Consider the following 26883-nt stretch of genomic DNA (forward strand, 5'->3'; position numbering starts at 1 on the left):
GAACTATTTAATGTGTAATAAATCAATGAAAAAAGAAATCAAATAAACTCTTATGCATTGGTTTAATCAATACTGGTTTGGAAATTCTATTGATGCTCATGATTGTTGTTTTTTTATATTCTAAAACTTTGATTTTGCAGATATTTCTAATGTGACAACATTGATCAATTTGAATTATTAATATTTAAAAATTAGCATTAAATGTTGCTTCAGCATTGGTTTATTGCTTTTATCAATATGAAAACAACATATTACGTTATTTGAACACCATTTCAACACAAAAGAAACATGTCTTGATAAATTCCATCTGTATTCAGATAACTTTTTACAGCATTAAAAAAAAAACTATATATAGTTAATCAATGCAAAAATTCTCCATAGATCACAATGTGGAGCCTTTTTAAATTTAAACATTATTTATACTGATTATTTTTTTTATTTTGGAATTTAGTATCTTAACATTCTTTTAGTGGTTTACTTTTTGCCCTAATATCGGTGTTTAATTATTGTTTTATCCTGTGTTTCAGCTGTAGTGAAGTCTAATAACCCAGTGGCTGGGAGTCCCTGGATGGCCCGCCCTTCCTCCAGTAGTCCCGCCCGCCAGTGGGGAACCCGCCAATCACCAACCAACCCCTGGGATGCCCCACCTTCAAACTCCACCTCTACTATGGATGAAAAAGTCTGGAGGAGCCCAGCAAGACTAGGTACAACATCATAAAACCCAATCAGACCACATTTTAAACAAGTTCAAGTACTGAGAGCCCTGAAATTCAGCATGTGTTTACATCAAAGTAAGTTGTTTTCTGTATGAAATCTGTACTGTCAAAATGGCAATTTATATTACAGCACTCAGCATAATATTAAATGAATATTTTTTATCCGTTTCTCAGTGAATATAGGTATTTTATTAAATAGTTATTGAAGCTATTATGTTTAAAAAACAGCACTTGGTAATATTTATAAAAGAATTACAATTTCACAGTAGGGCAAATTTCATCTCCATTTTTCGATTTTGTACAGATATTCTTGTCCCAAGCTTAAATAAACCACTCAAATAAACATTTTACATCTTGTTTTACATACTACCTTTATTTATTTATTTATTTATTTTTGGATTAGATGCTACAACACACAGCCTTTACATTCTAATACAGCTTTTCTCTTTAAATATGTAAATGTCAGTGAGTGGGAGGGACCCATTCTCCATTCCCGAGGAGGAGGAGCTTCAGGTAGAGGAGGAGGGGCTTCCACTGGAGAGGGAGGGGCCAAACCGAGTGTTCAGCCCTCGCTGTGAGAGTCCTGCAGGTGCCCATCAGAACACATATACACAGATTTCCCTCTGCATTCAGCTAAGGTGTCCACGCCTACACAGGGATATTTATAAACGGAGTCTTCATTTTTTTTTTTTATCTGTGATGCTTTTTAGGGGAATATCGAACCAACAGGTGGCGACAAAAGCCTTTTAGTTTTTAAATCACGTAGAAAGAACTGAACAGCAACTGATCTCAATCTCTGGTTTCAGATGGTGATCAGTTTGGAGAGCTGGTTCTCGGTGTTCATGTGAACGGACGAGAGAATGACAGTCCTGAGGCATTTGACTTGTCACGCCTTGGGCCTCCTCTGGACACAGCGACCCGCAGACAGTGTCGGACCCCTGAAGCATTTCTCGGACCCACCGCGGCGTCCCTCGTCAACCTGGACACGCTGATCCCCACAAATCCTCCGGTCAAGAGCAAAAACCCCTTCCTGTCAGGTCAGAGAACTGTCGCTGACAGATTTAGACACTTTCTGAAAGTCCTTAAAGGGATAGTTCACCAAAAAATTTACGTTCTGTCATCATTTACTCACCCTTTACTTATTTAAGACGTGCTTAAGAGTTTCTTTTTTCTGTTCAAAACAAAAGAGGATACTTTGAAGAATGCTGGAAACTCATACAGGTTTGGAACAAGTGAAGTGTGAATAAATGGTCAGGAAGGCTTTTTACCACCTAATAGTCTTAATATAATTACATTTATTAATGCTAAAAATTATTTTCTTTTCAGTACCCTATTTTTTTTAATAAATAGTTTTAGAATCTTCAGCATAGTGTTATTTTAATTGTATCTATTTAAGTTTTAGTAATTTTATTTTGTGTTTTAACCACTTAAACTCTGCGGACCCGTTACCAGGTCTGTGACATCATCGACTTTCGCTTTCAGATTTAAAGGGCTAGCGTCGCACCAGACCCCCGTAAGTGGTGTTGTTTGAAAGTGTAGAATCCATATTTTATGCACACATGCATCACTTTGGTTTTTATTCTACTGTATAAAAGTTATTTACACTTAAATACACAGTATTTTGGAAATCCGAGCTAGGTATTTTACATTGGTTAATTTTCATATTTGTTTATATGACACATGTACAAGTTATAGCTCAAATGAAAGCTCTTGCCGGTGCTTATACAGTTCTAGCTTTCTTTTTACTGAATTATATTCATATGCCAAACAGTTGGTGAATGAATTGTGGTGTTTCCATGGCGCAGAAGTGAAAACAATACATTTATGATCAATAAGCAGCCCCAGATAGCACAGACAGCTGTCATCTCTTACCTTATGCTGTGCGCTTCAGGGCCATTCTTTTCTGTTTTTGAGGTGATGTGCATAAGTAATGCTTTTATATGTCTGACGTGGTCCAAACACAGTGAATTATGTTTGATCAAACAAAAGAATAGTGAAATATGAAAACAAGGATCGCTCCCTGTGGCTTGTACAGCACCTCTCATCAGTTGGAAAACAATAACTTTTGCATAGATTATAGTGGAGACATTTTTATTTTTTCCTTTGATTACAGACATGTGCAGGAACCACCTAAATTAATTACAGCACACTAGACTACACAGAACCTAAAAGGCACACTTTCAAATCTGAGTTTATTAAAAAAAATACAAAAAGCGCCTCTTTTTTAGGTGTTTATTATAACACAGACGACATATACAGTTATTTTAAACACTTTCAATAGTGTTTTATGAAAATTCAAAGGGTTTTCTTTAAAATGATACCAAATTTTTGCATTTACAACTCTGCATGTGGATTTGGGAAGCTTTTAAATTTGGGTAGGCAAAATACAGGCGGAAATCCCCAAATAGCAGCAGAGTTTAAGTGGTTAATATTGTTTTTCTCTAAAGTAATTATATGTTTTATTTATTTTACCTCATATATTTATTTTACTGTGTTTTTAGTTATTTATTGACTATTTATTAGTTAAAGAGTCACTAGTCCTGAGCATGAATTAAACAAAAATGGGAAATTTTGCTTTGGAAACTTGATACACATTGCATTGTGTTTGTTGTTGTTGTTGGTGCAGGTCTGAGCACGCCGTCTCCCACGAACCCCTTCCACTGTGAGCAGCCCAGACTGACTCTGAATCAGATGCGTCCTCACTCCACGTCTCCTCTGCCGGCTCACGCTCTGTCCTACAGCGCATCTCTGCCGCTGCCCAACCTGCAACACAAACCTCAAACTCTGCCCTCGTCCTTCACACAGCCTCACCACGGCTTGCTGGAGCTTCCCAGCAACCTGCCCCAGCCGTTGCTGCCCCTCACGCCTGTCCCACTGCCACCCTCCAGCCGACAGAGACAACAGCAGAGCCACAACCCCTTCCTCTGAGACACCGCTCTAAATGTGAACACTCAAACTGGATTGAAGTGATTCAGATTCAATGTGAATGCACTCAGAAGCTCATCTGAAGACTATGATTGTTACCGAACAGTTATTTTTAGCGAAAGTTCCAATAAGCCAACAACACAAAGCCACATCCTCTTCCTCAGAGACACCGCTTTAATCATACTGACTCAATCTGGATTACACTGATTCAGATTCAGTGTGAATGGACTAAAGAGTTCAACTGAAGACTATGCTTGTTACTGAACAGTTATATTTAGTGAAAGTAGATTTCCAATAGCCAACATAGAGCCACAGCCCCGTCCTCCAAGACACTGCTATATATGTGGACACTTAAACCCAATTAAAGTGATTCGGATTCAATGTGAAAGCACTGAGGAGCTCAAGTGAAGACTATGATTGTTACTGTACAGTTATTTTTGTGAAAAATAATGAGTTTTTTCCTAAAAAACTGACACAGAGCCACAACCCCTTACTCAGAGACTTTAATCATACACACTCAAACTGAATTATAGTGATTCAGATTCAGTGTGAATGCACTGAAGAGCGCATCTGAAGACTATGCTTGTTACTGAAGTTATTATTAGTGAAAGTATATTTCCAATAGCCAACAAACACAGAGCCACACCCCTTCCTCTAAAACACTGCTATATATCTGGACACCAAATCTGGATTACATTGATTCAGATTCAGTGTGAATGGACTAAGGAGCCTATCTGAAGATTATGATAGTTATTGAACAGTTATTTTTAGTAAAAATACTTTTCCAAATAGCTGACAAACATAGAGCTATGACCCCTTCCTCGGAGACACTGCTTTTGTCATGCAGACTCAACCCGGATTACACTGATTTGGATTCAGTGTGAATGGTCTGAAGCTTATCTCTAGAAAATGACTGTTGATGAAGGCACTGAAAAGCTTGTCTGGAGGCTTTGATTGTTATTGAAGAGTCAGTATTAATGAAGATACTTTCCCAAAAAGCCAACACAGAGCCAGGACCCCTTTCTCCAAGACACTGCTTTAAATGTGGACACCAAAACTGGATTAAAATGATTCAGATTCAATTTGAATGCACTGAAGAGCTCATATCAACACAATGATTGTTACTGAAGAGTTCATTTTAGTGAAACAAACAGAGCACCACGGTGGTCAGTGCTAAAAACTTTTCCTTTGAGACACTGCTTTAAATGTGAACACTCAAACTGGATTAAAGTGAATCCGATTCCATGTGAAAGGTTTGGAAATCTGAACTAAAGACTATGATTGTTGATGAAAATTCAATATTTTGTGAAAATGCTTTTCCAATAAATCATCAAACACAACACCACAGCCGAAACCACAACACCTTCATCTGACTTAAGTTGGATTATGGCAATTCAGATTCAGTGTGAATGCTCTGAAGACCTCATCTAAAGACTATGATAGTTACTGAACAGTGAGTTATTAGTGAAAGCACTTGTCCAATAAGCCAACAAACAAAGAACCACAGCCCCTCACTCTAAGATACAGCTTTATACATGCCGACTCAAAGCGGATTGCATCAATTCAGATTCAGTGTGAATGCACTAAAGACCTCATCTTAAGACTGTGACCGTTATTGAACAGTACGTTTTTGTGAAAGCACTTGTCTTATAAGCCAACAAACACAGTCACACCCCTTGCCCAGCTTTAAACATGCAGACTCAAAGCGGATTACATCGATTCAGATTCAGTGTGAATGCTCTGAGGACCTCATCTAAAGACTATGATAGTTACTGAACAGTGAGTTATTAGTGAAAGCACGTGTCTAATAAGCCAACAAACAAAGAACCACAGCCCCTCACTCTGAGATACAGCTTTAAACATGCCGACTCAAAGCGGATTACATCGATTCAGATTCAGTGTGAATGCACTAAAGACCTCATCTTAAGACTGCGACCGTTACTGAACAGTACGTTTTTGTGAAAGCACTTGTCTAATAAGCCAACAAAGAACCACAGCCCCTCACTCTGAGATACAGCTTCAAACATGCCGACTCACAGCGGATTACAGCGATTCAGATTCAGTGTGAATGCTCTGAAGACCTCATCTAAAGACTATGATTGTTACTGAACAGTGAGTTTTTGTGAAAGCACTCATCCAATAAGCCAACAAACACAGTCACACCCCCTCGCCCTGAAATTCAGCTTTAAACATGCAGACTCAAAGCGGATTAAAGCGATTCAGATTCAGTGTGAATGCTCTAAAGAACTTATTTTAAGACTATGATCATTACTGAACAGTAAGTTTTTGTGAAAGCACTTGTCTAATAAGCCAACAAACAGAGTCACACTCCTTGCCCAGCTTTAAACATGCAGACTCAAAAGTGGATTACAGTGATTCAGATTCAGTGTGAATCCACCGTAGAGCTCAACTGAAGACTTTTGATTGTTACAGAAGACTCTGTCTTTAGTGAAAAGTACTTTTTCAATAAGACAATACACATTTAATGCTGGCTAACTGTATTCTGGACCTAATATCAAGACATTTTACATGCGGGAGCGTGGGTTATATCATTTATACTGCTTGAAGATCAAAACAGAGTTTAGTTATCATAATGCATATTCTTATTGTGTCATGTTTTTGGTCAGATTTAAAATTTAAAAACATGCACTGGCCCTAAAATATCTAGGTAACAGGTTTATAATATCTTAAAGGCTAAAGACCCCCAAAGATATGTTCATAATTGCCTAATCTTATAAATGTAAAAAGCAGATATCAAATTTAATATTTAAAGAGCCAATTTAGACTGTAAAGTATTAATATTTATGAAATATTATTGAAAAATCTTCTATTTCATCTACATATGCACTCTAATATACTATAAAAATATAATTTATTTATTTATTTAATATTTATTGTAATCAGGTATATTTATTTTCTTTAATCTTACTTTATTATTTTTATATATTTTATTCTTATTTTTCTTTTCTTTTTTTTAACCCCCTGAAATGAACGGAAAATATATACTTAACCAAAAAGCCAAATCATCAACCCAAGGATTTTATAGGCTTTTAATATATGTCATCCCCTCCGTCAAATATTGGGCCCCGTTTACACGGCCAGTTAAATGTGACTCAATTCCGATTTTTTTGCTTATATGGGACACATCTGTTCTATGATCGTGTAAACATGAAAAAAACGCATCGGTTTCAGGCCTCCTTCATATGTGGAAATAAATTGGATATGTGCGACTATCATGTAAACAGGCAGATCGGATTTATTCAGGCATTCTGTTTTGTACATCATTAAACTTGCGACAATGTGGTGCTCCCTGCAGTTTAATGATGTAGAAGGTAGAGCTTGTGTGGAGATTCCGACACTGTAAACAACAACAGAAGAAACATGAAGGAGGAAAGTGGTCAGTCGCCACAATTTGCTCCCACCAGACCTGAGATCTCTCTCGTACCCTAGCTCAGGGGTTCCCAAACTTTTCAGCCTGCGACCCCCAATATGACGATGCCAGTGACTCGCTACCCCCAATATCCTGGTTATGAATACAAAAACCTTGCATGCAATGTCACACACACACACACACCAATAAACCCAGGGATATGCTTCATTTAATGTCAGTGCGGTAAATGGGCCAGAAACTTAAACCTGGTGTTATAAAATCAATCTGCTGCATCTGACGCTATTGCTGTGTCTTTAATATAATGTAATTACCACTGGGGTCGCAATCCTGTAGAACTAGTAACTAGAAGCTACTAAAGTAACTATATAGTAATTAAAAACGACTATATTTTTTCTCTTCTGTAGGTTATGGATAAAATATGGTCATTCCTATATGATTTAATAATAATAAATAGATTTTTTTAAATCACCAGGCGACTCCCCTTCATTGTCCCGCGACCCCTCGAGGGGTCCCGACCCCCACTTTGAGAACCCCTGCCCTAGCTAACGCCTATGGTTTATATATGGTGTCCGTTCAGAGGAATCTGTGGGTACGAGAGAGATCTCAGGTCTGACCACGGCCCTTTCCCTCCTCCTCTGCTTCAAAATATTTAAAGTCGGGCGAACTACGCATATTACACAGAGCTGAAAGCAAGACCATTTCTTCCATCGTGGCTAGTGTTGGCGCAGATGCTAAAGCCCGCCTTTACGCATGCGCGACGTCATAAATTGTATGGTAAATGTAAACACATGAATTGGATATGGCTCACAATTAAAAGAACGTGTAAACAGACAGGCAAACAAATCCGATATAGGCAACAAACCGGAATTGGGCATCAAGACGTGACAGTGTAAACGAGGCCTTGGTTACTTGTAATGCAAATGACAGCAATAACAGCTTCACTCTTCAGCTCTCACTCAGAGTTATAAACACTGATGTCTTTCTTTGTGTTGATTTTTCCTCGACGCTTCGCTCTTCTGCTGCACAGGATCAGCATGCTGCTAATAAACTCACGGAGGAGTCCAATCTCAGTATTTCAGTCAGAAATGATGGATAATTTCAGGAACACAACAGTCCCTCCTCGCTTTTATTTCTCTTGCCTTGAATCAATGGAGAACCGGCACTGATTGTAATCGAGCTCCTCCACGTGCCTGTCTACAATCCACTGAGGCCAGCCGCCTCACTTCCTGTCTGGATCTCAGTAGCTCCTCCCCCAACACAGGAATAGCCAATGAAAACTCACTGATGTGTTTTAGAGTCGCTCTGGACTCGATGCTGAATTATCCGATGCTGTTATTCCCCTAAGTCCAGCTGAAGATCTCAGCTTTACTGTTAATCACCGCTACCAGAGAAATACCTTTTCAGAAGTAGTCAGGTTAGCCGTTTAATCTACTATGATGAGTTAAAGACACTAATAAATGAATGTTCTTCACTTTTAATGCTGATCTTTCTTTGCTTTCGCTCTCAGAAACACTTTTGCTGTTGCAATCCATCTGTTTTATGCACATTTTGGAAATTCACATAGAAATTGCGTCATTTAAGGTGATGAGGTTCATATGATTATTGTTAAATTGTTTATTTAGTTAGTGCTTAGTGTTATTCTTTACTGAAACTGCAGAGCCAATGCTACCAAACTTTGTTTCTGTGTACACCAGTACGTTTTAACAACAATACACTTTGTCAAAGGTGATTTAAATGCCAAAATGTGCATAAATCTAGAAAATTTGCCTTCAAAATGTATGCGCACAACTGAGCTGGATATACGTATAATAACAAACACTGAGCATAAGCTATGATGGAAACACATTTATTGTGTCCAGAAGATGTCACTGGCTCTCACTGTGTTTGTTTTATTAGGTTTGTGAATATACACTCACCGGCCACTTTATTAGGTACACCTTACTAGCACCGGGTTGGACTTCCTTTTGCCGTCAAAACTGCATAGAGTCAACAAGCTACTAGAAATATTCCTCAGAGATTTTGCTCTACATTGACAGGATAGCATCACACAGTTGCTGCAGATTTGACGGCTGCACATCCATGATGCCAATCTCCCGTTCCACCACATCCCAAAGCTGCTCTATTGGATTGAGCTCTGGTGACTGTGGAGGCCATTTGAGTACAGTGAACTCATTGTCATGTTCAAGAAACCAGTCTGAGATGATTCACGCTTTATGACATGGTGTGTTATCCTGCTGGAAGTAGCCATCAGAAGATGGAGACACTGTGCTCATAAAGGAATGCACATGGTCAGCAGCAATACTCAGGTAGGCTGTGGCGTTGGCGTTGATGCTCAATTGGTACTAATGAGCCCAAGGTTGGCAAGAAAACATCCCCCAAATCATTACACCACCACTACCAGTCTGAATGCTGATACAAGGCAGGATGGCTCCATGCCTTCATGATGTTGACGCCAAATTCTGACCAGACCATCCGAATGTGTCAGCAGAAATGGAGACTCATCGGAGCAGCAACGTTTCTCCAATCTTCTATTGTCCAGTTTTGGTGAGTCTGTGTGAATTGTAGCCTCAGTTTTCTGTTCTTAGCTGACAGGAGCGGCACCCGGTGTGCTCTTCTGCTGCTGTAGCCCATCCGCCTCAAGGTTGGACGTGTTATGTGTTCAGAGATGCTCTTCTGCAGAGCTCGGTTGTAGCGAGTGCTTATTTGAGTTACTGTTGCCTTTCCATCAGCTGGAACCAGTCTGGCCATTCTCCTCTGACCTCTGGCATCAACAAGGCATTTTCACCCACAGAACTGCCGCTCACTGGATATTTCCTCTTTGTCGGACCATTCTCTGTAAACCCTAGACATGGTTGTGCATGAAAATCCCAGTAGATCAGCAGTTTCTGAAATACTCAGAGCAGCCCGTCTGGCAACAACAACCATGCCATGTTTAAAGTCACTTAAATACCCTTTCTTCCCCATTCTGATGCTCACTTTGAACTGCAGCAGATCCTCTTGACCGTGTCTACATGCCTAAATGCAGTGAGTTGATTAAAATTTTGCGTTAATGAGCAGTTGGACAGGTGTACCTAATAAAGTGGCCGGCGAGTGTACATCAACATTTCAGTGAAAGAGGATGGACGGACAGACAGACAGACAGACAGACGATAGATAGATAGATAGATAGATAGATAGATAGATAGATAGATAGATAGATAGATAGATAGACAGACAGACAGATAGATAGATAGATAGATAGATAGATAGATAGATAGATAGATAGATAGATAGATAGATAGATAGATAGATAGATAGATAGATAGATAGATAGATTAAATGTGCAATAATGTAGATTTTGTTTGCGTCATGTTTTTATGTAATATTTAATATTCTTCGAAAGATATGTTTATTTATATACATTGTCTTGAGAAAGTGTTGAGTACGGTTTTTCGTACTATTGTATTATGCATTTAATAGCTAGAAAGTGTCTGGCTTACCATGTGATTATTTGCCGTCCAATCACAGCGGCGCTCGCTGACTGACAGCTACTCATTCCAAGCAAACACGTGTCCGCGTTTTCTCTTGTCCAATCATCTTGCAGCTCCCGCCTTGATGCGGAAGTCATTTCTGCGCTTGCGCTCATACCTACACGAGCAACAGAGCCGAAACCAAAACACGAGCAATTATTCACCTCATTTAACCAGTATTGAAGCAGAATGAGCGCTTATCCTGGATAATGTATGTGTAACGCAAGCATTGGGCACACGTTGGCGAGTGTGTTTGAGAGATGAGCGGGAAACAGGAGCTCAGCGGAGGCTCTGAACCGGAGCCAAAGCGCTTCTGCGAGCGGAGTGGCTGTCATGGCAGCGGGGAACCAGCAGAGGGCGACAGCGACACAGTGGTGAGCCACCAGCCTCACTAATAAATAAATAAATAACTGCAGTGTAAATAGATATAACATTAGATATACATTAACTCCAGGATCGTTCAGTGCGGAAATAAAAAGCACAAATACACAGAATAAACAAACAGAACAGCAAACCTGCAGCTGATATAAAGGTTATTCAGTTTGCTGTGTTAATAATAGGCATGTGCTTACTAATATTGAGATCAAGTCTTAAAGTCAGACTTAAAGTCATTTCAGAAAAGTATTCTTTGCTGATTATAGATAGTGAAATCATATTAGCAGCCAAAGACTGTCAAAGTACAACATTTGTGCTCTTTAGTATTTAGTTCTGCTCTGTTGTGTGACTCTATATATAATAAAAGAGTTGTGTCTGGCCAGTCAAACAAGAGACTTTATAAACCAGTCGGACAAATAGTAGAGCAGGTCTCAAAATTTAAGCATTCAAAATAAGTAATTATTATCAGTAATATTATCAAAAAGTCAGCATTATCAATAGGTCACAATTATTGACAATAAACAGAATTTTAATATAGAGGGAAAGTTTAAATTCGCACATTCGCTCATTTGGAAGTGTCTATATTGTTAACCGTGTTACTTTGAATATTCAATCAGAATTAGCATACAAGTATGACTTCTAAACAACATTTACACTGTTCATTTAACTGTGAACAATGTTGTACTTTAATAGTAATTGGCTTCTAATATGATTACGCTATTTAGAGTTCGCAAATAATACTTTATGAAATTATATTATTAAGGGGAAAGTCAGAATGTGCGAATATAAAACCAACTTTACCTCTATAATTTTAATAGTAATGTAGAGGCGGTTTATAAGAAGGCAAGTCAGCCCCTCGATTACCTCCGCAAGTTGAGAAGTTTTAATGTTAGTACACAGACTTTAAACATGGCATATAGATCATTGATTGAGAGTGTTCTCACATATAATATTGTTTCATGGTTTGATAACACAACACTTAAACAGAAGAAGATATTATCGCAAATTATCAATCAGGAAAATAAGATAACTGGTCACAAACAACAAATAGTGTGGATTTTATTTGACTCCTTTTTGGAAAAAAACAGCGGTTGTGATGTTCAGACATAATACACTCCCCCTTCACTCAGCTTTTGAATTGTTACTATCAGGATGCAGGTTTAAACGGAGTAAGTACTGAAGAAATGCTTATAAAAGTCATTTATTTCAATGGCAGATGTTGTGTTAAATCGGATCACTGTTGGAAGTGAATGAGGTGGTTGCCAAGAATGATCTGCTGTAGTTTGTATGGGGCTCATTTGGTTTTTAAATTTTTAGCTCATGTTGTTGTCTTAATGAGTGTTGTTACTGTGTGGTGGTTGTGTGTTTGCGGTCGGTCAGTGTATCTTTAGGCCATTGGATTTAAATTTTTTCATTTTAACAGTGGAACTAGAATTCTGTAACTATTAGAATTACCATGCTGGTCATTCTGACCGTTCTCATATAAAACGCCATATTATCACAACATATTTACATTCAAAGCTATTATTGAGATGATAAAATTAAGCTTTGAATGTCTGGCATCATATTTAATGACACCATTACCCTAAAAATATCATCTTTTTGGTAATACAGCCTATAAATATGTAGTTAAGATACTAGAACACGCAAAGGTCTTGGCTTTCATTTTCACTTTCAAACAGGAGCTATTTCACAGCACAGAATATGCTGTTTTGAAAGATATCTGAAGTAAATTGAGGTTTTTGCCATCAGAAAGTTTTGTTTATGTTAGCAGGAAGTTGCCAGGCAAGAAAATGAACACATATTTAAAGTCACAGTGAAAAGTATCAGACATGCATGCAGTCATTTTGACCAATATAGTAATTTAAGACAGAAATACTCAGTTCTTTACTGTTTTTTAATAAAAAGTAACAATGTCAGAAAGAAATACACTGATAGTTAGAAAACAGCAGGGTGTTATAAATATGTTAGTTTTATTTCAGAGTTATAAAATTACAAAAATTAAAAACTCTCTGTGTATTTATCCACTCAAACCTTGCAGATGAGTGATTAATCCACTGATAAATCAGCTGAGTTGACGATGTTTTTAAATGCTTTCTCCAAAGCTTGAAACGCTGTCAGTGATGTCATCAGCACACAAGCAGCCAATAGTGTTCAGCTTTTTCTGACGACTCCTCCCTCAACATTTCATTGGCTGTGGTTTAGTAGCTTGAATGAGCTGATGGGGAATGAGTTGTTGTCAGATCATGTAGTGTGTGACCCCCCTCTTGTGGATCATTCACAGAGTGTCGCGTAGTGTGAACACCACAGAGATTAAAAGACACAAGTCAAGTCATGTAGTGTGAACGGCACAGCGATCTGCTGATGTTTAAAATCCTGTAGTGTGAACTAGGCTTTAGAAACAGATAACGAAAAATGAGCCGTAATTTTTCTTTTTCATGGTGAAAAACGAAAGACCAAAATTCAAAAATGATTTGATTTTCATTTTTAATTTTAATAGCAAAAAATAAAATCACCAGAAAACAAAAGCAATTGTCTTAAATCCAGTGTTAAAGACAAGTTTCCTTTCTGTGCCAAGCAGAACAGACAATAAAGTTTAAACTAAACTAGTGTGTTTGCGTGCGTGTGTGTGTGTGTGTGTGTGTGTGTGTGTGTGTGTGTGTGTGTTTCAGTCAGTGATCATGCCGGTGTTTAATGCGTCTGATTGGCTGGACGAGTGTCTGCAGGCGATATTGGAGCAGGATTTCCAGGGTCGTATGGAGCTGTGTGTGTTTGACGACGGCAGTACGGTACACACACACACACACACACAGATTATCAACATTAATTCATTCATTTTCTATTCGGCTTTTTCCCTTTTTTCATCTGGGGTCCCCACAGCGGAATGAACCGCCATCTTATCCAGCATATGTTTTACACAGGGGATGCCCTTCCAGCTGAAACTCACCCACCCACACACACACTCATTCACACTCACACACTACGGCCAGTTTAGTTCATCAAGTCCCCTATAGCGCATGTATACTGGACTGTGAGGGAAACCAGAGCACCCGGAGGAAACCTACACCAACACGGGGAGCACATGCAAACTCCACACAGAAATGCCAACTGACCCAGCCGAGACTCGAACCAGCGACCTTGCTGTGAGGCGATAGGGTGTAAACATCATCTAATGTGTGTGTGTGTGTGTGTGTGTGTGTGTGTGTGTGTGTGTGTGTGTGTCAGGACGGCTCCAGGGAGCTGGTGGAGAGATGGAGACCGAAGTTCGAGGATAGAGGCATTTCAGTGCTGATATCTGGACACAAATCCTCCAGCCCACGCGGAGGTGTGTGTGTTCACATTGACCTGGTTATCATGATGTTAAACAGACACACACACACACACACACACACACACACACACACACACTCTGTTCATGCAGCTCAGAATTCAAGCAAAGTCTGTTATCAGTGTTTAGATGGTGTCAGGAGCTCGAAACATCTTCATGTTCAGCATACCGAGCTTTCAGCAGCTCACACACACATGTAGATGAACATGTCAAACACACACTGAGGTCTGCTTGAGTGAGCGCAGACTATGTTAACTGGACTGACTAAACTAATATAACTGATCCTGCACTGAAACTAGTATAAGGAGTAATTCTGTAATCAGTATTGAGTTGGATTCAGTTTAATTGACTCAGAATGATTCATTAGATTCAGTAATCTGAACACTCAATTGATTCATTCATTTGAACACTCATTTGATTCATTTATCAGTAATTCGAACACTCAGTTGATTCATTAATCTGAACGCTCATGTGATTCAGTAATCTGAACACTCGTTTGATTCAGTAATCTGAACACTCATTTAATTCAATAATCTGAACGCTTATTTGATTCAGTAACCTGAACACTCATTTGAATCAGTAATCTGAATGCTCCTTTGATTCATTAATCTGAACACTCGTTTGATTCAGTAATCTGAACGCTCATTCGATTCAGTAATCTGAACACTCATTTGATTCAGTAATCTGAACACTCATTTGGTTCAGTAATGTGAACACTCATTTGGTTCAGTAATCTGAACACTCATTTGGTTCAGTAATGTGAACACTCATTCGATTCAGTAATCTGAACACTCATTTGATTCAGTAATCTGAACACTCATTTGGTTCAGTAATGTGAACACTCATTTGATTCAGTAATCTGAACACTCATTTGGTTCAGTAATGTAAACACTCATTTGATTCAGTAATCTGAACACTCATTTGGTTCAGTAATCTGAACAGTCATTTGATTCAGTAATCTGAACAGTCATTTGGTTCAGTAATGTGAAAACTCATTTGATTTATTAATCTGAACACTCATTTGATTCAGTAATCTGAACGCTCAATTGATTCAGTAACCTGAGCGCTCACTTGATTTATTGATCTGAACACTCATTTGTGTGTGTGTGTGTGTGTGTGTGTGTGTGTGTGTGTGTGTGTGTGTGTGTGTGTGTTGTTCCTGTAGTGGGATATGCCAAAAACCAGGCTGTGAGTCAGAGCTCGGGACGATTCCTCTGCTTTCAGGATGCGGTGAGTGTGTGTGTGTGTGTGTGTGTGTAATGGGTTCCACCTATGAATGTTAATACACTCCTAAATGCAAAGTGTGTTGTTGTGCTGTTCAAAGTATTGTGTGTGTATGAGTATTTATGTGTGTACATGAGTGTGTGTGAGTGTGAATGTGTGTATCTGCATGAGTGTGTGAATGAGTGTACATTAGTGTGTTTGTGCAGCAGTGTGTGTGTGTGTGTGTGTGTGTACGCACATGAGTGCATGTATATGTGTGTGTGCGCATGATTGAGAGAGTGTGTGTGTGTGTGTGTGTTTCCGCTGTGTTTCTGCTGGGCGAGAGCAGATTCCCAGCGTTCCTGCAAACCTCACTGAGAGCTGATTCTGTCCGTCTGGAAAAGCAGAGCAGGGAAAACCCCTCAGAAATCACTGAACTGTAAAGCAGACCAGAGGAAACACACAGAAGTGGAGTTACAGCGCTCAGAGCACAGCAGGAACACACACACACACACACCCTGTGGCTTAATGTACACTAAAACACACACACAAAAACAGCAGGAATAGATAAATAAATAGGAATAAATACACTTCTACATAAACACACACACATATATACAGACATACACACACACACATATACACACAGACACACACCTCTACATACAGACACGCACTCACTAATGCACACACTCTGTATGTTTGTGTTTCAGGATGATGTGATGAAGCCTCAGCGAGTCCGACTACAGCATGAAGCTGCTGCAGCAAACCCAACGGCGGTCAGTGCTCAGTAACACACTCACACACACACACACACACACACACACACACACACTTCTGTTCAGAAGACAAACTGATCAGCTATTAGAGCCATCTCTGCAGGGTCATGTGACTGAAGCCTGGAGCTTCATATGTCCATTAATCCTGACGGTCAGCCTGCTGTGTGTGTTTTCGTTCATATTGAGCGTCAGCAGGGATTCAGAGGTCATTTCCATGCTCTGTGATGTGTGTTTGTTGTCTTGACCTGTGACCACCGCGACACTGCGGGTATAACAGTGTCATGCGGCTCTAAACAAACACACACTGACTGGAAACAAAGAGTGTGTGTGTGTGTGTGTGTGTGTGTGTGTGTGTGTGTGTGTGTGTGTGTGTGTGTGTGTGTGTGTGTGTGTGTGTGTGTGTGTGTGTGTGTGTGTGTGTGTGAAAGCATGTAAAATCTGCAGGATATTTGTACACTTCATATAACTGCTCATTTATTTTCCTTCAGCTTAGTTTCTTAATCACCATGGCGGAATGAACCGTCAACTATTCCAGCATATGTTTTACAAAGCGGATGCCCTTCCAGTTGCAACCCAGTACTGAAATCCACACAGACACACACACTCATACACTACAGCCAATTTAGTTCATCAAGTCCCCTATAGCGCATGTGTTTGGACTGTGGGGGAAACCAGAGCACCCGGAGGAAACCCACGCCAACACTGCGAGAACCTGCAAACTTCACACAGAAATGCCAACTGACCCAGCCGGAACTCAAAACAGCGACCTTCTTGCTGTGAGGTCACAGTGCTAACCACTGAACCACCGTGCATGAATACTACTGTACTGCATTCTTATGTGTGTGTGTGTGTGTGTGTGTGTGTGTGTGTGTGTTTTGTCAGATTGTGGGCTGTAAAGTGTGTCGTGTTCCTGAAGGCTCCACTGAACGCTACACCAGGTGGATCAACTCACTGAGTGCAGAACAGCTCCTCACACAGGTCTCACACAAACACACGCACACATCTGTGCATGCATACTCTCACATACACATGCACACACTTTTACACTCACCGGCCACTTTATTAGGTACACCTGTCCCACTGCTCACTATGCACATTTCTAAACAGCCAATCACATGGCAGCAGCTCAATGCATTTAGGCATGTAGACATGGTCAAGACGATCTGCTGCGGTTCGTCTGTGAACATCAGAATAGGGAATTTGGCATCAACAACATGAAAGAATGGATGCATCCTGCCTTGTGTCAGCGGTTCAGGCTGGTGGTGGTGTAATGGTGTGGGGGAGATTTTCTTTGGGTCCATTAGTACCAACTGAGCATGGTGTCAACGCCACAGCCTACCTGAGTATTGCTGCTGACCATGTCCATCCCTTTATGAGCACAGTGTACTCATCTTCTAATGGCTACTTCCAGCAGGATAACGCACCATGTCATAAAGTTTTAAACATCTCAGACTGGTTTCTTGAACATGACAATGAGTTCACTGTGCTCAAATGGCCTCCACAGTCACCAGAGCTCAATCCAATAGAGCATATTTGGGATGTGGTGGAACGGGAGATTGGCATCATGGATGTGCAGCCGACAAATCTGCAGCAGCTGTGTGATGCTATCATGTCAATATAGAGCAAAATCTCTGAGGAATATTTCCAATATCTTGTTGAATCTACGCCATGAAGGATTAAAGCAGTTCTGAAGGCAAAAGTGGGTCCAACCCAGTACTAGTAAGGTGTACCTAATAAAGTGGCCGGTGAGTGTACATTCAATACTAACATGCATACACACTCACACTCATACATTCATACTAACATGTGTGTGTGTGTGTATATCTCTCTTTTATGACTGTCTGTTTGATCTCTCTCTGTAAGATCTTTCAGTGTGTGTGTGCGGGGTCAGGAAGTGTGTGTGTGTCAGGAAAGGCGAGGCGTGTGTGTTTTGCGGGTCGCGTGCCTCTCGGTCAGCGGGTCACTCTGAGGCAGGATGTGTACCTGAACACACACACATTTCCACAGAAGTGTTGAGTGTGTGCGAGCGTCATCGTCCACACACACCGACAGGAAGCGGATCTCAGGGGTCAGGAGGTCAGACGAAGCGTTCCAGACGCCCAGAACACACACAATAATCAACCCAGAGGGAGAAATGACCACTGCTTCAGATCCCAGTAACCCTTTAGTAACTAGCAACACCCTAACAACCCCTCAGCAACTGCCTAGCAACCACCAATCTGTGGCTTGATGGTCATTTGCAGTGTTGTGGCGACCGTAGAATGTCATAGTAACACCTATTAACACCCTAACAACCGTCCAGAACATCTTAGCAACTGCCTACCAACCACCTATCTGTGGGTTAATGGTCATTCAGTGTCGTGGCAACCATATAATGTCATAGTAACACCTAGCAACACCCTAACAGCAATCCAGAACATCTTAGCAACTGCCAAGCAACCACTTATCTGTGGCTTATTGGTCATTTACAGTGTTGTGGCAACCATGGAATATCATGGTAACACCTAGCAACACCCTAACAACTGTCCATAACATCTTAGCAATTGCCTAGCAACCACCTATCTGTGGTTTAATGGTCATTCAGTGTCGTGGCAACCATAGAATGTCATAGTAACACCTATCAACACCCTAACAACCACTCAAAACACTTTAGCAACTGCCTAGTAACCACCTATAAGTGTATTGGTGGTTATTTACAGTATTGTGGCAACCAAGGAATGTCATAGAAACACCTAGCAACTCCCTAACAACCACTCAGAACATCTTAGCAACTGCTTAGCAACCACCTATCTGTAGCCTTATGGTCATTCAGTGTTGTGGCAACACTAGAATGTCATAGTAACAACTAGCAACACCCTAACAACCACACAGAACACCTTAGCAACTGCCTAGTAACCACCTATATGAAGCTTAGTGGTCATTTACAGTGTTGTGGCAACCATGGAATGTCATAATAACGACTAGCAACACCCTAACAACCACTATGGAGTGCCCTGGCAGTACCATAACAACCATTCTGGAAACCATAGCAATACTTACAACTGTCTTGTCAGATCTTCTCTGAATAGATGGTCGCTATGCTGCTATAATTCTGGATTTACAGAGTGGTTGCTAGGCAGCATTTCTCTGCATGTTCCAGGTTACTGTGGTTTAAAAATGCAGTTGCTATGGTGTTTGTTATATCGTTACCATAGCGACTGTTGGATGTATTGGCGGTGTGGCTTTTCCTCCTGTTGTAAGTGTTGTGTGGTGGTCTCCTGCTCTGAGCTGCTCCTCCTCATGTGCTCCTTCATTGAGGAGGGAGTCGTGTTTCTCTTGGGTGTGTTTGCACATTCCAGCCGAGGTTATGTAGTGAAACACACACACACACACAGCGGGCAGCATCGCTGAGGCCTTACGACACACTTGACCAGCTTAATGTTTCTGAAAACAGACAGATCTCTGATTTTAAAGCACACTGTTTAAACAATATTTATTTTAATATTTAAATATATAAACACTATATATATATAAACCCCGGCATCCTGCCCAATTCTGCCCACTGTCCATCAAGGCCTCCTACCCCTCCCCATATCATAGTTGGCTTCATCACTCTGTCTCCTCTACACCAATCAGCTGGTGTGTGGTGTGCGGTCTGGTGCACAATGGCTGCCGTCGCCTCATCCAGGTGGATGCTGCACACTGGTGGTGGATGAGGAGATCCCCCCCATTGTGTAAAGCAGTGGTTCTCAGCTGGTTTGGCCATGGGACCCACATTTTTACATGGTCATCAACCCGCGGCCCAAATTTTTAGGACTATAATATAATTTTAGGAATTATAATTAATTTGTATTTATTTATTACACAAGTAGTGACAGATAAATCATGAGAAAATCACCAATTCAAATCAAAATGTCTCAAATTATAGAAATATTACAAAGTAAAAACGACAAATGTTTGATTTCTACAAGTGCGCTTGTGAGAGCACATCACTACATATGACACACTGAGCTTTTAAGCCTTTTTTTGTCATCAATATAAATCCATGCTTTACATATTCGGGGTTGTACTTGCGCTTTGACTTATTTGTTGCTATAATTAAATGAAATTTCACATGTCAAACGGTACAGTTGTCGCTGGTGCATTTCAAAATAAAAGTCTTATTTAAGCAAAATAGGTTAAAAATTAAACATTTGTTGTTTTTTTGACTGAAAATGTGGGTCGCGACCCACCTGGTGAGCAGGGCCAGAGTGGTACTCTTTTTCAGCCCCGGAGTTTCAAGCCTCAGACCGGCCCACCTCAGTTCACCACTGACTATATTAAAATAAGGTCATTTCCAATTCAGTTTCTAATTACACTATCACGTCTTTTTTTGAGAAAACAGCTCTTTTAGAACTTCAAATGTTCAACAACCCTTACAGTATTATGTCTTAACAATAAAAATGAAAAAAAAGTTACTCAGACAAGGACCGAACCCAGGTTGGCCGCGTCATAAACCTAACCACTAACCACTGTACCACAACAGCTATACGTAGAATGGTGACTTATCTAGTTATATCATCATTAACCTGCAGGCTGCATCCTGCTCACGAGGCTACGAGAAAATAGATAAAAAGAGCAGAGCTGCGGTAAAATAATGAATAAGAAGGCTGTGGTTAAGTAAATAAATAAATTATTTTTAAAAAGTGTGACTGCTGAGAGCAACAGATTCTGGAACTAGGGACACCGGCCCTCGCGGCTAAAAAACGGACCGGCCCACCGGGAATTCTCCAGGTCCTCCCGATTAGTCAATCCGGGCCTGCTGTTGAGAAACACTGGTGTAAAGCACTTTGAGTGCCCAGAAAAGTGTTATATAAATGTAAGGATTTATTATTATTATAATTATTATAATTATTGTTCATGATTTAAAACTTTATTTTTGCTCGTGGGAGTCAGATGATCCTTCAGAACGCATTATAATATGATGATTTGATCATTAATGAATATTTCTTGTGGATTTATAATAATAATATTGTTTAAGAAACGTTACATTTTCCACTTTTCTTCTATTTTTATAAAGTTTGAAACATATTTGATTTATTTGATTTATTTATGCAGGGACAATGTACAACATGACATGTTGTGCCAGAGTCAGCTATAAAGCTAATTTACATCTGTAGTCCCTGGGCAGGAAGTAACAAATTTAACAGTTATAGCAAATACAATATACACTTACAGTACAATAAATACAACACATCATTGTCAATAAAATCAAATCAAATCAGTGGCTGCATATTTGATTTTGTTTTAGCCAAATTTTAAGAACAGTTTTAAAACTAAGTGCTGCTCTCTCTGATATACACTGGCATTTTATTCCATCTTTCTGCTGCTTTAACTGAATAAACTGATTGTCCAAAAGCAGTTCTCTTAAGTTTAACTGAACAATCACCTCTAACAGATGACCTAGTCTGTCTTTTATTGTCCTTGCTGACGATCACACATTGTTTGAGGGGGGGTGGTGCAAGACCATGAAATATTTTATACATTTTTGTTGTGCAATGATGATAGCTCCTTGGCTTTTTAGCTAAAATTTTAACAGTTTGTTTATATGTAACATACAATGGTTTTAATGTTGTAATGTTCGTATGCGATCAGCTTGTAGCACAATAAGATAAATGAGGTAAAATCGTTGTATTTATAAAAAGTTTAGCAGCAGCCATAGGTAACTGATGCCTAATGTTTCTATAGATCAGGGGTGGCCAACCCTGTTCCTGGAGAGCCACCTTCCTGCAGATTTCAGTTCCTACCCATATCAAACACACCTGAACCAATTAATTAGGACCTGAACACCACGTGATAATTACAGGCAGGTGTGTTTGATATGGGTTGCAACTGAAATCTGCAGGAAGGTAGATCTCCAGGAACGGGGTTGGCCACCCCTGCTTTAGATCCTCAGGACATCTGTTTTAAACACAGTGTCACTTTGATCGTTTCTGACCATGTGTGTGTGTGTGTGTTGTGCAGGTCTACACGTCTCATGGGCCGACCGTCATCATGCCGTCCTGGTTCTGCTCGCGCAGCTGGTTTGAGAAAGTGGGTCAGTTTCACGAGGGAGGCAAGGTGAAGCTCTGCTCAACACACAATAGCTCTTTTCACACAGTGATATCGGTAAATATCTGGAAGATTTAAGGAACGACTTTACCGGCAAATTAAAAAAAAGTGCTGTTCACACAGACGAGGACGTTACGGAATTTTTCCGTTCACACATCCATTCCAAAACACCGGAAAATTCTGACATCATAAACCATGATGAGAAATGAGCTCTAAACGGCTGCGCTTGTGTTTGTAAACATTCGACTACATTACAAATACAATTGATTCATGTTGACCCTGAGAGGCTGCTGGAGAGATTCACACGCCGCGGACACACAGCTGGACTTAAACCCCTTATTAAAGTGATTTTTGCATAATAAAGCCTGTTTCACATCTTCTGTTCAGGGCGTTCCTGAAGATCTGCTCTTCTTCTATCAGAGTCTTCGTCTCAGGGGTCTCGTGCTGAGGGTGGATGAGTGTCTGCTGGTGTATCGCTATCATGAACACGCAGCGACACACTCAGTGCTGGAGTGAGTCTGTTTACAGCCACTTACTGATTCATCACGGTGTGTGTGTGTGTGTGTGTGTGTGTGTGTGTGTGTGTGTGTGTGTGTAGTCTTTCTGAAATTCCACAAATTTTCATGCATCTCTCCATCAGGCCACAGCTGGACGTCAAACTCATGTGTCTATGTGTGTGTGTGTGTGTGTGGGAAGTCTTCTACTCTTTAAATAGTTTAAGCCAGCATGTTTTCCAGCTCTTCGTCTTGAATCCTGCAGTTTTCCACACTCTTCATCATTCAGCTGATGTTAATGTCTCTAATGTCTCAGACAGACCATCTGGGATCTGCGTGTGGACTTCCTGCAGGAGCGAGTGCTCAGCCAATGGGACTCCTTCACCATCTGGAATGCTGGAAAACAGGGGAGGAAACTCTACCGCAGCCTGAGGCCAGACAACCAGAGCAAGGTGAAAACACTGAACAATCAGCAGCTGAGTGTGTCCTCGTTTATTTGTTTATTTTATTTATGGATTTATTTTAATTGGTTTTTTGTTTAATTAAATTTTTTTGTTCAATTATTTTATTTATTTATTTATTTATTTACTTATTTTGTTTATTTGTTTGTTCATTTATTTATTTTATTTGTTTGTTTGCTTATTTCTGTTTTTTATTTGTTTGCTTATTTTTTTATTTGTTTGTTCATTTATTTTTGTTTGTTTGTTTATGTTATTTTTTCATTTGTTTGTTCATTTATTTATTTATTTTTTGTTTATTTATTTTTTATTGGTTTGTTCATTTATTTATTTATTTTATTAGTTTTTTTCATTTGTTTATTTTATTTGTTTATTCATTGATTTATTTTATTTATTTGTTTGTTCATTTATTTATTTTATTTGTTTGTTTGTTTGTTTGTTTATTTATTTAAGTGTTTGTTTGTTTGTTTGTTTAGTTATTTTATTTATTTGTTTGTTCATTTATTTATTTTGTTTGTTTGTTTTATTTATTTTTTTGTTCATTTATTTATTTATTTATTTTATTTGTTTGTTTGTTTTTTTTATTTGTTTGTTTGATCATTTATTTATTTATTTATTTATTTTGTTTATTTATGTGTTTGTTTATTTAGTTATTTTATTTGTTTGTTCATTTATTTATTTTATTTGTTTGTTTAATTTATTTATTTGTTTGTTCATTATTATTTTATTTGTTTTATTAATTAATTTATTAATTAATTAATTTGTTTGTTTGTTCATTCATTTATTTTGTTTGTTTGTTTATTTTATTTATTTGTTTGTTTGTTCATTTAGTTATTTTATTTGTTTGTTTTATTTGTTTGTTTGTTTATTTATATATTTATTATTTATTTATTTAATATGTTTGTTGGTTTTATTTATTTTTATTTATTTATTTGTTTGTTTGTTTGTTTGTTTGTTCATTTATTTACTTATTTATTTTGTTTGTGTATTTAGTGTGTTTGTTTATTTATTCGTTTTATTTATTTGTTTATCTGCATTCACACCCATACACTACGGCCTGTTTAGTTCATCAATTCCCCTCAAAACCGGATCACCCTGAGGAAACCCACACCAACATGGGTAGAACATGTTAACTCCACACAGAAATGCCAACTGGCCCAGCTGGGTCTCGAACCAGCGCCCTTCATGCTGTGAGGCCACAATGCTAACCACTGAGCCACCCTCATATGCTATATTTATTTGGATTATTCTTGTTAAAAAGACAACTTCAACTGCCTACTAACACTCTTAGCATCTGCCTGTAACACCTTTAATAAATGCCTAGAAAGACCCTTAGCAGTTCCTTAGTAACCCCTTGTGTGTGTGCAGGTGACAGCCTTCTGTGACGTGGACGAGAACAAAATTCAGAAGGGCTTTTACACCTATGAGGAGTCAAAGGTGAGACGACAGATGAAGAATAATCACATCAAAACATCAAATATTAACAGTTTCCCGAGTGTGAGTCGACCCACTGTGATCAGAAATACTGTTTAGAGTGTGGAAAACAAATAATAATACATTCATAATAATTAAATACCCCCAATTTATTTATCATTGGTCATAACATGGCCGGAGATTGATCTGTGGACGTCCTCCTGAGAACGTAATGGATGTCAATGCAGAACAGTGATTAGTTATGCAAATATAATGCTGGCAATGAATCAGGTTTAAAGCGAGACTCAGATTAGCCGTCAGCTGTTTCCACAGGAACCTGCATGAATAATTAATTTCCTGGACAATCCATCATTAGGCCTGAGAATCAGACGAGCTTACACAGCCAAAAACAATATAATCAGCACAATATGGAAATAATGAGGGGAAATATCACATCCTACACCAACAAGCATCAGCTCCTCTCTGAAGAGGACAAACAGACTGATAATGAAGACGTGGTTATTAAAAAAATACAGCTAAAATTTAACATTATACACTAACCGGCCACTTTATTAGGTACACCTGTCCAACTGCTCGTTAACGCAAATTCCTAATCAGCCAATCACACGGCAGCGACTCAATGCATTTAGGCATGTAGACATGGTCAAGACGATCTGCTGCAGTTCAGAGTGTGCATCAGAGTGTAGATATTGATAAATATCATTAATAGAGGGGCTTTGAAAACATGTTTACCGGTTGATCAACACACAGACGGCCTATCGGCGTCCACCTGACTGTAGATGATTTAAAGAGACAGGCGCATGCGTTAGGTCTGGATGCGATTTAATATTTTTATTACAATGACTGCTGAATATTACAGTAATATACATTATAATGCTGTATGTACACTAGTTTCTCACACGTCTGGTCTAAATGTGAGTGTGTGTTGTGTGTTTAACTCTTTCTGTTTCTCTCAGGAGCGGCCAAAGCCGAAGATTCCTGTCCTTCACTTCAGAAACGCCTCGCCACCATTTATTGTGTGTGTCAAACTGGTGAGTGTGTGTTTGTGTGTGTGTGTCTGTATGTGTTAGTGTGTCTGTATGTATCTGTGTTTATATATTTATATGTGTGCGTGCGTGCGTGCGTGCTTGTGTGTGTGTGTGTGTGTGTGTGTGTGTGTGTGTGTGTGTGTGTGTGCAGGACATGACAGATGGAGTTCTGGAGGGAAATCTTCATTCTCTGCAGCTCACAGAGGGAGTCCATTACTACCATTTCAACTGACGACAGTGTGTGTGTGTGTGAGAGAGAGAGAGAGTGTGCATGCGACTGTGTGTAGGTGACAGAGTGTGTATGTGAGATAGCATGTGTTTGAGGGAGACAGTCAACAAGAATGAGAGCTCAGGTACCTCATATGAACTCAACAGCGTCTTCCTGAAATGCAGAGAATGCCAAACCTTCTGTCAGAGTCTGAGAAACATCCTGAAGAGTGCGTGTGTGTGTTTTCAGATACTAAAGATCTGGGAAAAGCTTCAGACTGTATTTCCCAGAGTCCTCAGCTTGAGAAACATCTCACATCCCTCTCGCACCTAGACTCAAACACTCACACACACACACACACACACACACACACACACTGTTTGCATTCCTGCTGCCGCGTGTCGCTGCATTTCTCCGTCATTCCTGAGTGACGTCGTTCTCAAAATAGAGCTCTTTCCCGCAGAGCTGTGGTGAGTGTTCTCAATCAGGTCCTCTTTGCTGATTGACAGGAATTTCTGAAAACACGTTTGTCCCGTTTGTTTCATTCAGATTTGTTTTTTATTCTTTTAGAGTGTTGTGTTTAAACATTTTTTGAGCTTTAATTATTTTAATAATGTGTTCTTTGTGTTTTTGCGTGGTTTATTTCTTGTAAATATTTTTATTAAGCTTTTGTTTAAGTTGGTCACATGCTTCAGTTTAATACAGGGTTTCTGCTGGCTCTTAAAAAGTCTTAAATGCCAAAATCTAAAATTTAGGCCTTAAAAAGTCTTCCTGTTGTGCTACCCAATCTGGCCAAGCGGTCACCAACAGTGCGTCTTAATAAAGCTCAAAAACTTAAACTTTTTATTTAAAAATGTCATTTTTAACTCTGTTTATTATAATGGATTAATTATTTTTCTTACAATAACATTTGTTTAGTAGTGCTCCATGTGTTTACTGCTGAGGATACCGACCTGGACAGATTGT

At 39.3% G+C, this 26883-nt stretch overlaps 2 protein-coding genes across 4 annotated transcripts in view; both read left to right on the forward strand.

Annotated features, from left to right (window-relative positions):
* epn3b (epsin 3b) overlaps positions 1-8510 on the forward strand; it is a 22909-nt gene extending 14399 nt beyond the window's left edge. The window contains exons 7-11 of one of the 2 annotated variants that reach the window (XR_015477117.1): positions 528-704; positions 1183-1305; positions 1523-1753; positions 3343-5753; positions 8060-8510. Coding sequence is in view for 1 of the 2 variants with exons in the window: in XM_087238051.1 (XP_087094177.1) it covers positions 528-704; positions 1183-1305; positions 1523-1753; positions 3343-3644 (833 nt within the window). In the remaining variant the exon portion in view is untranslated. Of the gene's footprint in view, positions 1-527; positions 705-1182; positions 1306-1522; positions 1754-3342; positions 6177-8059 lie in introns of those variants that run through there. The other variant, XM_087238051.1, reaches the window with a different exon arrangement.
* A 2108-nt stretch (positions 8511-10618) lies between these two features.
* On the forward strand, positions 10619-26379 carry qtgal (queuosine-tRNA galactosyltransferase; the record flags this gene model as incomplete). Of its 2 annotated transcripts, NM_001423740.1 has the most annotated exon segments (12): positions 10619-10915; positions 13589-13705; positions 14142-14241; positions 15410-15474; positions 16161-16226; positions 17109-17204; positions 22209-22304; positions 22683-22807; positions 23106-23241; positions 24616-24684; positions 25638-25712; positions 25861-26379. In NM_001423740.1, coding segments are annotated over 12 exon segments (1140 nt in total). In that variant the 3' UTR covers positions 25942-26379.
* Positions 26380-26883: the final 504 nt, after the last annotated feature.

This window comes from Danio rerio, chromosome 1, assembly GCF_052040795.2.
Source record: "Danio rerio strain M-AB ecotype USA chromosome 1, GRCz13ab, whole genome shotgun sequence".
In the NCBI taxonomy this organism is placed as follows: Eukaryota; Metazoa; Chordata; class Actinopteri; order Cypriniformes; family Danionidae; genus Danio; species Danio rerio.